The 12,573-nt window shown below is 49.1% G+C and overlaps 1 protein-coding gene across 1 annotated transcript; it reads right to left on the minus strand.

Moving 5' to 3' along the window:
* Positions 1 to 5,480: 5,480 nt before the first annotated feature.
* Positions 5,481 to 9,911, minus strand: LOC136459138 (cytokinin dehydrogenase 5-like). Its single transcript, XM_066459033.1, has 5 exons — positions 9,129 to 9,911; positions 8,855 to 8,982; positions 7,805 to 8,074; positions 7,163 to 7,434; positions 5,481 to 6,183 (listed from the first exon to the last, which is right to left on the minus strand). The coding sequence occupies exons 1-5, from the start codon at positions 9,754 to 9,756 to the stop codon at positions 5,850 to 5,852; spliced, it is 1,632 nt and encodes a 543-aa protein (XP_066315130.1). The 5' UTR covers positions 9,757 to 9,911; the 3' UTR covers positions 5,481 to 5,849.
* Positions 9,912 to 12,573: the final 2,662 nt, after the last annotated feature.

Consider the following 12,573-nt stretch of genomic DNA (forward strand, 5'->3'; position numbering starts at 1 on the left):
ATTGAAACATGTTTTTGAGCTATAATTTGATGGATATTTGATAACTTCGGACCTACAAATGTCATCTACAAATATTACTATCCTCGGCAACCTAAACGCCCACGAGCTCGCCGATATCGAGCAGGTCACTTAGAATTATTTTTTCCATGAAATGAAATACTTAGAAATCATGCCTTTTATTTTTTAGAATTAAATTTTCCATGAAATGAAAAACTTAGAAAATGGTTAGAAAAATGTAGAAAATCTGTACTAGTTGAACTTGCGGATCGTGTTCAGGTCGGCGAGCATGTTCTCTGCCGAGCGGTAACGGACGTCAAGGAGGAGCTTTGATTCTATGAGGGAGAGCGGCAACGGTCGTGGAAGACCGTGTTCCCTTTCTCGTAGAATCGGAGCTCTTCCTTGGCCAAGTACGGTGCCGTCCGGTGGAGAAATGCTCGCCGAGTTGATCACGTAAGCAAGATCAACTAGTATGGATGGTTATTTATTGAAACATGTGAAATCCGTACTAGTTTTGTTTAAATATATCATTTTAGAAAATATGAAATTTACACTAGTTTGCAAAAATAAGTATAGAAAGTAGATGATAACTGTTACCGGATCCTCGGCCTCTCGTTCGGTTGCGAAACGACTGAGGCCAGAACTCCCTCTCATTATCTGCGGCAAGTGTAAGCAGAAGATTGTGATGGAGTACCGAGTCAAGAGACAGGGACCCAACAAGGGTCGTGTTTTCTACAAGTGCCCGGATCGCGATGTGAGTTTCTTACGCATTTTCCACAACGATCTCCAACTCCTACACCGGCCCCACTGCCTCCACAACGATCTCCAACGTCTCCACGTCGGTCTCCACCAACACCGGCCTCATCGCCTCCACGTCGATCTCCAACACCGCCCCCACCCCTCCACAGCGACGCACTACAAAGACGTCTAAGGTCCCGGCGGCAAAGAAGACCCCGAAAAAAAGAGTTATTTCTCAAGAAATACTTCCTGAAAAAGACTGATGAGCAAATAGCAGCTGAAGAAGACAAAAAAGTAAAAGATTTTTTTATAGATATCAAAAACAAGAGTCAAGCAAAGCTTAAGAAGAAGCCGTACTTTTACATACCACGAGATGTGCTGAGGCAGAAGGTCGATGCTCACAAGAAAAAGATGATTGAACTTCGTAAGCCTTCGCCACTATCAGACTATGACCGCTCCCTCGTGAAGTCATATGATGCAGATAAGAAAAGGAAAAGAGCATCAGGGAAGGATGTCCCACAGCTCGGACAGCAGAAGCAACCAATGCAAAATCTTGTTGTTGCTAATGAATATGGTTCCAACATAGAAGTCTATCGACCAGACAACTCTGGAGAAGTGTCGGTTCAAGCCCTTAATGCTTTTTTTAAAGATACTGGTTTAACCTTGGATCAATTGACGGGCAAAGCTCCAATCCAGAACCTGGAAGTTGATACCTGGAAGACTTATAAATATGGCAAAAGTCTGTACAACCCTGCGGCTCTGAATGAATTGGGTACGCAAATATACTTGCTCAACAAGTGGTACATGCAGGCGTGTGGCAGGGGTGAGCAGTGGATCTTTGTCAGATTTAGAGACCATCATTACTTCCGTGGCGATGACATCTTACATATTAGTTTCGAAGAATTGCATCAACTATTCCACTTGGACGCTCTGGACAAATCAATCATTAGCTCCTTTTGTTTGTAAGTGATTCTTACTTTTATTTAATAAACTCACTTCCATGCGTACGTGTATATAATTATCCTCACATGTAACTTATATTTATATATAGATTCCAGATGTCAGAGCTCCAAAGAATACAAGACACCAGTGTTGGCTTCATTGATCCTTATATCGTATTCAAAACCGGTATTATTGTCAATGAGCGATGGGTATCTGAAGCATAGGAGAATATCATGATGTTTTTCGTGAAGCAGCACGACAAGACAACAATACTTTTCCCATACAACTTTGAGTAAGTGTTAATAATAATGTAGTCTACACATTTTATGTAATATCAATACAACTTATATGCATGTACGTGTGTGTATAAACCAATGCAGGTTTCACTGGATACTCATTGTCATTGAGTTAAACTCAAGTCAGTTAGTAATCTTGGACTCATTGAGAAAAGAGCGAGCACAATACCAAGATATGATAGACATTATCCAGGGGTAATTTCGATCTCTCGCGCACAACTATTATTGAATAGACTTTGCCATAATTTATTAACGATCGTACATTATTGGTCGCACAGGGTTTGGAAAGAGTTTATTCGACAACACCGTAAGGATTGCAAGGCACCACTTAATGTAGTTGAAATACCAGTAAGTAGTACTATATATACTTCCCCACATGTTTAATTACTATATCGTACTTCAATTTACGTGTGAGATGCTGAGAATAATCTTCTTCTCGTATAGTGGTGTTTGCGGCAGGAACCAGGTAATAACTTGTGTGGATACTACGTTTGTGAATTTATCACTGCATACATAAGAAGAACTCCTGAAGATGTCCTCAGAGTATGTATATATCATTTTTTATTTATTTTTAAATAAATATATATATTTATATATATATATATGTATTAATACTTTTCCTTTTATTTCAAATGCAAGACTGAATGATTGAAACGAAGGGTCATGCAAAAAGACCATCTAAAAGCAATTCAAGAGTCAATAGCAGGATATCTTCTAGAAAAAGTGCTAAATCCCAACGGCGAGTTCTACTTTGATCTAAGAAACTAATGATGTAAATTAAATGTTTATTGATATCGTTATTTTCGAGAACAAGATTATGAAAGTGTTGTATATATACATATATATCTATAATATATATAGTTTCATACTTTATTCGAATAATGCTTGAGATAAGAATTAGATGTATTTATATGCGTGCGTGTATTTATATTAGCAGCGTAGAATACGTACATAAAAACATATTATATATTAAACAAATATGTGTAACTGAACTGAAAACAAATTAAAAAAAAAAGAAAAGGAACCTTTAGTCCCGGTTGGTAACCCCAACCGGGACTAAAGGGTGAACCTTTAGTCTCGATTGGGTTACCAATCGGGACTAAAGGGTGCGCCATGTTTGCTCGGCTGGAGGGCCTTTAGTCCCGGTTGGTAACACCAACCGAGACTAAAGGTCCCTCTTTAGTCCCGGCTTTATGACCCGGGACTGAAGGTTCCACTTTTAGTCCCGGGATCGTTGTCCCGGCGCGGTAACCGGGACTAAAGGCCGTTACTGCCCGGGACAACAAGTCCATTCTGTAGTAGTGGGCCAATGCTAGGACAAGGTCACGTAGTTGTAGGGCCAATGCCTGAACATATCATAGATGTTAGTATAATACAGTTCTCGGTTTTAGGACTCAAATAATTTCAAAGTCAATCAGATGTATAAAAAAATACTAACATCTATGAAATCGAAGCATTATTAGATCAATTATATGAAATACCTATTTAGAGAGAAATATTAATAGTATTTTCTATGCATTTAACTAGATTTAACAAAGTTTGACTTGTTTCCAAATTTAAAATTGTAGTTTTCTTTGAAAAGAGTGGAATGTGTCTGTGCGGACTTGATGCGTGCGTGCAGAAGCCATGAACCTGGGCCCGTTCCTCTGCCGGCGCGGCGCTGCCAAGCGTCGTCTCGTCCCTGTCCAGCACCACCAATTCTTCTTTGTTTTCCCTTTAGTTTCTTTCGTACTCGTGTCATCATATTCGTGTTATTCCCCACCAATCGGGGACGTGTGATGCGCTGCTGAAATATGGTCCGCAATCTGCCAAAGGACGGGAGTGACTCAACGAATCAACGGATGTCCTGCTGCCGAGCCTCTCGCGGCGTGCGGTTCTTGTTTTGTTGCCCAGGCAAAGCGTTTCGTGTTGATGCAGGAGCCGGACTGCGGGAGTAGCCATCGCTGCTCTTCTTCGTTGATGGATGAAATCGATACGGATATTTTCCGACCGTATTCGAAACCGAATCTGTTTAGAGGAGTTGAGATCTGTCCGTATCCGAGTCCGGATATCCAACATCCGATACCGTATCCATATCCGAATACTCAAATCGCATATTTATGATGTCGATATCCAATCGTATCCTATCCGACATAGTTGACACTATCCGTATTCGAATCCGAATCCGGACAGAAATATGAAAACAAATGTAATATCGGTGATATCCGTTCGTATCCGATCCGTTTTCATCAGGTAGGGACGAAAACGGATCGGATACGAACGGATATCATTAATATTACATTTGTTTTTATATTTCTGTCCGGATTCGGATTCGAATACGGATAGTGTCAACCATGCCGGATAGGATATGATTGGATATCGACATCATAAATATGTAGGGATGAAAACAGATCGGATACGGACGGATATCACCGATATTACATTTGTTTTCATATTTCTGTCCGGATTCGGATTCGAATACGGATAGTGTCAACTATGTCGGATATGATACGATTGGATATCGACATCATAAATATGTGATTTGAGTATTCGGATACGGATACGGTATCGGATGTTGGATATCCGGACTCGGATACGGATAGATCTCAACCCCTCTAAACGAATTCGGTTTCGAATACGGTCGGAAAATATCCGTACCGTTTTCATCCCTATAAACATGTGATTTGTGGATTCGGATACGGATATGATATCGGGTGTTGAATATCCGGACTCGGATATAGACAGATTTAAACCCCTCTAAACGAATTCGGTATCGAATACGGTCGGAAAATATCCGTATTATTTTCACCCATACCTAGAAGTAGAAGACGGTGAACTCAATTGAACAAGTTGTGAAAGCGCCGCGTATCTGTATTCGCTGATGAATACTTTCGTATTAGATATCCGTTTTAAAAACGTACAGCAGCTTGAATTCTAGCACTGTGTTGTGGTACAAGTTCCGTGTGCGCTGCAAATTTGTGACAGCTTGAATTCAATTTGCTGGCTCATTCTGCCTTTTGTATGTAGTACGTAACGTAACCCAGTCCTGTGCTGTAGAAGCAGGACACTGGGAGTTGACAGGAGGTACAAGTCTACTATTCCTTCCAGCAAGTCAGTACCTGTCTGCATGAATGTGCAGCTTAATTACAAACAGGGGTTCAGTCAGACGTTGCAGTGTCATGGAGTGAGTAACAGTAATGGCATCGCAGCGGCGTGATACGAAGGCATGGCACGTTCCTCTGTTACCATAAAGCTGCACACTAAACCATTCGGTCTGTTTGGCCAACCATCTTGCCCTTTTGATTTGATACTTCCATTCCATTCCATGTTAGTACTAATTGATTCCCTGTACGTTGTTTGCCATTACTGTAACTCGTCGCTTGTCACACAGTGATTAGCTAAGCCGATTGACCAATCCAGCATAACTCGTCGCAGGCATGGACCATGCAGAACAGTACACTGCACTGGAGTTTGACAAGAAACAAAGGCAGGCACCGGTATTTTACCATAGGAAAAAAAAATCACTTTTGCCGCATTCATATTTGACTCCCCTGTACAGAATCAATCACAGCAGGCAGCAGCTATGCCACCTCGTGATCAACCAACCCACATTTGTACATCAATCAACCGGAGGTAACTAATAATACTGGCCCCGTTCGTTTGCTGAAATTGGCTAAAAAATACTGTTATGCCTGAATCGTTGGGAGAGAAAAACACTGTTCCGCCTGAAAAAACAAGTTGAATAGTACCGCTTTTAAGGTCGGCAGAACGCAAGAATCTAAATAATCCTGTATGGTTACTGCTGTAGCTGCTATACCTAAACTAAACGCGTCTAATAACTAATTAGTAATGCACCTGGCAGCTCGATCCCCCTCAACAGCCCATATCTATCTACGGCTATGAGTCGGCGGCGAGCGGCGGCGAGCCGGGCGGCCGGAAGATGCCCTGCCCGGTGGCCAGGATGGCCCGGGGGTCGAACTGGCCCTTGAGCCTCGCGAACCGCTCCCACCTCGCGGCGCCGAAGTGCTCCTCCCACTCGTGCCGCGCCTTGTGGTTGGGCAGGTACTGCTTGGCGCCGATGCCCGCCTCCGCGCACAAGTCGAGGATCCGCTGGTTCTGCCGCGTCAGCGCCTCCAGGCTCTCCGGCGCGCCCGGCAGCGCCGACCGCAGGAACGCCACCAGGTAGAACACCTCCTCGTCCGGGGTCACCACCGAACTCCTCGGGTCCCACCTGCGCGCACCAACAAACAAACAAGCACACACGGTCAGCTCACGGTCCAGTTCAGATTTCTTTCAGAACTGCAATTGCCAGATTACCTAATCGACTCGAAAAAGGTTTGGAATATGGACAGCAGAGTATGGGAAAAGCAGCGGTTTTTAGCCGGATCGTCTGATGATTCTGATACGGCTTTTTAGGTTGGTTGTGTATGCGCTGAAGCTGAAAAGCAACAAACAATTGGTGCATCTACCTGGCCACTGACCCCCCAAACAAACAAAGTAAAAGGCGATCAGGTCTCGGCTAAGGAATGCCAATTCTGACCGCGCCGAGCTCGTTGCGCCCTGTAAAGCTCTCGCGGCGCCGGTTTAAAATGGCTGGTCGGCGCCACCATCAGCCGCGCGCGAGATTGATGATGGGCGTTGGCGTTGCATTGCCTCCATGGCAGTAGAATAGTATAGGCCGTGTCGCGCAAGTGCGCGGTATGTCCGCGGCCATTCAATCAGGCGCCAGATTCGGCTCACGCAGTTCGGCAACTGATTAATCCGCTTTTGCTGCTGATGGGCCGGTGATTTGTGTGCGTGGCGCCAATCATGGCACACTCGATCGCAACACATGATGAGCCCTGAGCGAGCCGAGCCGCCGCCACCTGCGCTGCGCGTGCGGTGCCGTCCGCGTGGGCGCGCCGCATGTGAGGGAGACGGGCGGCGCCGTCGGACGGCGCGGAAACGTGCGTGGCGGCTCATGTGATGTCGCCGTGTCCCGTGCGCTGCATCTGCACGTGGGATGGAATGGAAGGTTGGTTGGAAGCGCGGGCGGGGGGGCTGGGACGGCGACGCGCCGCCCTCCGCGCCCGCGCGCACGTGGCGGCAGATCGATGAGCTAGCGCACGCAGCCAGCCAGGCGCGCAGCTTGATGCGATGCGATGCGTCTCCTACCTACGAGTAGTACTAGTACTTGACTTGTGATTATTCTGTGGGTTGACTTAGCTTACTTGTGCTTGTTCATGGGGTAGATGAGGATGGGGCCGCCGGCGCCGGCGGTGCGGCCCCCCAGCACGCCACGGAAGACGCCGCGGTCGAAGTCGGCGATGCGGGACGCCGGCACGAAGAGGTTCAGCCACGGGTGCGGCACCTCCCACATGCCCTTGGCGCGCAGCTTCAGCTCCGCCTTGTGCACGCGGTCCAGGAAGTCCACGTACGGCAGGTCCGTCGTGAACACCGTGCCAGGGAGGAAGTTGAGCTCGCCCAGCAGCGCATCCACATCCTGAATGAAAGAGAACAATAAAAAAATTCGAAATTTCCTTAGTCCGTGCTGCTGTTTGCTACTGCTACTGCTGATGCAAGATAGTAAAATATTGCTTTGCCGATGGAACAATATCTAGTAGCAGCAATGCAAGGTCCTCTTTTCTATGATCTATCTACACTCATCTGGGCTTCAATTAGTATACTACTGGTGCTATTATTATACGGCTTAAACCAGCTATTACAATTAACTGAAAGCATGGCTCCAATGATTAGCTCCTGGCTCGCCGCCCTAAACTGGGGCGGTTTCTTCATCCGACATTATTTCATTTCCCAAACCGAACCATATATCAGAGCACGTCGTCATATATAAAGAAAGAAAGGCGGCGGACCTGGTCGACCGACCCGGCGGTGTCGTCGTCGTAGTTCTTCGTGACCTCGAGGCAGTAGAGGACGCCGGAGTGGTGCTTGACCGAGCTGAGCTTCACCGGGTTCTGCGGCGAGAAGAAGGAGGACCTCCAGTTGTTGATGAGGCCCTCGGCGGCGACGACGAAGCCCTCCACGTAGTCGAACCAGCGGCCGCCGCTGCCGAGGGAGATGAGGCGCTCCTGGTCCGCCGTGAACTCGGTGAAGTTGGAGTAGAGCGCCCGGATCCACCGAACCTGCAACCACCAGCCATGCATCCCGGCCGTTAATTAGCGCTTCTCCTTACTAGATTACAGACCGATTAATTAGCAGAGGAATAAAATCTTGCGAAAGATCCAATGAGCTAGACAAAAGACCGGACGATGACGACGACGGCTAATCGGTGAGCAGAGCAGGGGGGCAAGTTGATCGGCGACGGGGACCCATGGATCGGCCCCCAACCGAACCGTGGACCACCTGACCGGATGACGTATAAATAAACTTAGCGCTGCTACTAGCGTGTAACCATGTACAGTACTAGTATATCATTCCGGCAGACTCTGACGAACAGTGTAACGAGAAGACTGTTCCGGTAGCCCATCCGATCGAAGCAAAGCCGGATCGAGGAACTATGGCAGCACGTACGTACGTGTGTGGGTCTTTTTCGGACGCTACACTGCACGTGGCAGCCGTTTGCGCCTAGCAGAGAGTTTAGCGGCCGGCAGAGAGGCGCGCGCTCGCCACTTGCATGGCCGGCCGGTGTGGGTGAGATCCCTGCTGGGTCGGTCATTAGTTGGAAAGCGAGGCCGGTGACACACGCGACGGGAGGAGATACACCGCCCGGCGCCCCGGCGTTCCTGGTGCCACACGATCGAGACACGACTCACGGGAGGGAAACGAAAGGTGAACGACGGCGACTAAACAAATGGAGCTGCTACTGAAACTGAAGTGCTCCTAATGATTTAACTGGTGCAGAGATAATTAAATTAGAAGAATCGCGCCTGCAGAGAGAGGAGAATGTTGTTTGTGGCTGTTACCCTTTGGGGAGCACGCTCCAGGGCGATGCGCGCCCGCGTGATGATGCCGAACTGGCCCAGCCCGCCGAGCGCGCCGAAGAATAGGTCCGGGTTCTCCGTCTCCGAGCAGGTCACCACCTCTCCCTTCCCTGCCAACGCCCAACGCACGTGTGTCAGTCAGTTCATTCGGCGGTCCAGAGCGCCTTGCATGCACGCGTGTAGTGCGGGGCAATCATGGGGTAGGAAGCTGGGGAATTTTGGATGGCCATGGGGAAACGGCTGGCCGGCTAGCTACCTGTGACGACGTCGAGCTCGTAGACATTGCTGATCTGGGGCCCGTGGTGGAACGCCTGCCCGCTGATGCCGGCGTTGGAGAGGGTGCCGCCCACGGACAGGTAGAGGTAGTCCGTCCAGGACCGCGGCGCGAGGCCGCCGTGGGACAGCGTCCAGTTGAGCACGTCGACCCACAGCTCGCCGCCCCAGACGTCCACGTAGTGCCCGCCCAGCACCGGCGAGTACACGGGCAATGCCCGCGACCCGGTCCGCGCCGCGGCGCCGGGCCCGTGGCTCATGTCCACGACCACGCCGCCGGGCTCTTGCGCCTGCCCGCTGATGGAGTGCCCGTGGCCCCGCGCCGAGACGCGGAAGCCGCGCGCCGACCCGAACGCGGCGCGGACCAGGCCCGCCACGTCGCCGGCCACACGCGGCTGGAACACCGCCATGGGCTCGGCGTCGGCGGCGCGGGCGAGGCCCCCGAAGTCGCGCGACGCCTCGGCGATGTCGGACGCGTCGACGCTTAGGCGGCCTCCGCCGACGTCGCCTCCGAGCTGCAGAAGCTCCGCGGGAGGCTCCAGCGGCAGCCCCACGGTGGAGATGAGGGAGGAGACGAGGAACAGCAGCATGAACATCAGGCACCGCGTCATTGCCAGTACCAGCCCGGACTTATCCTATATTTGTCTTTCACTAATCACTCCGGCCGTGTGCTCCTTGGAGTTGGAGGTCGAGGAGCTATAGCTACCTGAGCACGGGATGTGAGAGAGGAAGAGGAAGTATTGAAGTGGTGTGCGGTGGTGGCGACTGGCGACTGGCGAGGCGGGCGTATTTATAGGCTGCTGGAGCCTGGAGGAAGGCGGTGGCGGCCTGGTAGCGGGGGGAAGGGGATTAATTAGGCAAAGGATTATTAGGGGGGAGACCGAGGAAGATAGGAGAGAGAGAGAGACAAAGGAAATGGTGGGGGGTGACGATGTGCCGATGGGAGGGGACAGAGAACACGGACGGGACGGACGGGGCCGGGACCCGGGCGCCCCGCGAATAAACAATTCCGGAGGCCGGAGGCGCGTCATGACTCGTGCACATTCGGTGCGGCAGAGACTTTCACTTACCGGAGTTGCCGCCCAATTTCTTTAGCTATTGACTGGACTAGTGGAGTACTTGGCCGGTGTGCTGAGCTGGGACGAATCCTGCGCCTTCCTGACAAGGATCGCTTCTCGGACAGTACAAATTTTTGTATAATAACTTTTGATAAAAAACGTACATATAGTATACATTTAGATGAGAAACTTTACTGCCTGCAAGTTGTGATGAAATTCTCTTGTTCCAAAAAGGAGTTCTCTTCTGTTTCGTAAGATAACCAGTGCAAATTGACTTGACTGTGGAAGCAAACAGAGTCCGGAGTCCATGGTGAAGAATAATACTCCTATATGTGTGGGAAAGTTATACTACCATATTAAAGTATTTCTTCTTATAATATATCTTTAAAAAAGTAACTCTTTTCCCCCCTATATAAAAACTTGATTTTTCTTGCACCTGATCTTAGCTGTGATCCTAGCCAACTAAAGTTTTCTCTATCTCGGAGGAGGATCGGCTTGTTCGGTTGGCTGGTTCGTATCGTTAGAAAAATATTGTTCCGGCTGAAAATTTACGATCGTTTACTACAAGCCACAGCCAAACGAACAGGCTGGATATCCACCATGAGTAGGATTAGGGTTTGATTTACATAGTTTGGGGTTATAGTTTTGGGTTGAGAGTTGCCAGATCGGGAGTCCTCTAAAGTAGAGCCATAGAGGCAATGTCGTCGGCAGTGGAGGCAATTGGTGGACACTACGATCATTTCACCGCTAGACAGAGTTGTACGTGATAATTGGTTAGAAGAGTCGAGATGGGGGAACTTAATTCAACTAGTTAGCGTGGGGGCAAATAGCGGTGATAGATCTAAAGGCGAGAGCCATTTATTACAAGAGTAGGTTAGTGGTTGGGATGAGCTAGCAAGACAGAAAGCACACCAACCCAAGATAAAAAGGGGTATTCGCTTGAGATGAATTTAAGCCAAAACGACGGTTCCACAGGATTGAGAAGCAAAACACTAAAAAGCTTTAGCCGTAACACCTATTTTATTGCTGCCGATCATCCCAAAAACTTGGAAAAAGAACATACGGAGTAGAAGGGAGAAGCCTCTCATCATCGATTCGTATCATAGAAGAAAAAAAGCTTTTCCACCACCAAAGTAAGATTTAGCATACGATAAATTCATTTGTGGAGAGAAAAAAAAAAACGTAGGTATCCTCCCTCATTGTTTTCACGCCGTTGATGGTGATGATGTAGAGCTAGCGATTACATACCGTATACGTTTCCTGCCGCCATGTGCAAGCTGTGGAGCTTTGTTTTCAAGTGAGGAATTCCCTACGCCGAGGGAGACGGTTGAGACGAGCACTGACTCAACCAAGAGAGATCCTTCGTCCGGCTTCCGTATCTTGACCAACCTGTTAGGACCGCGTCCGTCCTCGTCCCACCGGAGGCATGCAGATGTGGAGAATCTACAGGCCCCAACCTTTAACCGGCACCCGGCTAAATGCATTTACCTCTGCTAGCCGTCACCTGCTTAATGGAAGATTGGAAGTACAGTACGCACGCCAAATCCTCCGCTTTCCTGGCGTCTGCCGAGGCTGCCGCAGGAATTTACCGAAGTACGTGCTACGAACCAAATCTTCAGAGGAAAACGTGCAATAGCTAGCTCCTACTGCTCCAGCTAGGTACACGTTGCAGCCGTGATGATTTCAGTGGTCAACAGATCGTCTCGGGTTCACCGCAGATTTTCTTCGTCTTCACCAATCACCACTGCTTTCTTCCCCTAGCTATAGGTATGTAGTAGTACTACTAGGGTACGCCTACACTAGGCGATATCCAACGGGCAACGGCAGACCGATCGTGCAGACAGGTTTCGAGGAAAAATCGCCAAAGTGTCGTCTCCAGGTCCAGGCACACAGGCCGCCGGATCGACTGCACAGGATCGCGTCAAGATTTTGTCTCTTTTTTGCTTTCTGCCCCGTCGCTAGAATAGCATGCGTGCAAAACCGAGCCATGGTTTCGAGGTGCTAGGACATAGTTTTCGTTTGAAAGAGAGGCCGGCTACATGAGGTGGAGCCGACGGGCGTGCCAGGCTGCCATGTGACGAGTCACCGAGAGGAGGTCGATCGATCGAGTACTACGTTTCCTCCTCCTTTCCAAGGGAGAATCAGCAATGGCGTCATGGTATCCTCGCTGCCGGTCGAATATAATCGATCGGTCCGCATCGCCCGCACGCGCGCGCGGACGAATTTGAGGGGCGCGTGAGACATGTGCTGCTCGATCGGGCGCGCAAAAACGGGCGTACGAACACGCAAAGGAAATTAAGGTAGTCTGAAAGCAATCGCGTCGTTGGCAAAAGCGCGACGAAGGCAAATCTTACCCACTTATTACTTGGG

The sequence above is a fragment of the Miscanthus floridulus genome, chromosome 6 (genome assembly GCF_019320115.1).
Source record: "Miscanthus floridulus cultivar M001 chromosome 6, ASM1932011v1, whole genome shotgun sequence".
NCBI classification, from domain to species: domain Eukaryota; kingdom Viridiplantae; phylum Streptophyta; class Magnoliopsida; order Poales; family Poaceae; genus Miscanthus; species Miscanthus floridulus.

Coding starts and splice junctions, on each gene's coding strand:
- LOC136459138 (XM_066459033.1), bottom strand. CDS start 9,756: ATGACGCGGTGCCTGATGTTCATGCTGCTGTTCCTCGTCTCCTCCCTC. Junction 7,435..7,804: donor CCGCCGGGTCGGTCGACCAG/GTCCGCCGCCTT, acceptor TCTTTCATTCAG/GATGTGGATGCGCTGCTGGG. Junction 6,184..7,162: donor TACCCCATGAACAAGCACAA/GTAAGCTAAGTC, acceptor TGGTGCGCGCAG/GTGGGACCCGAGGAGTTCGG.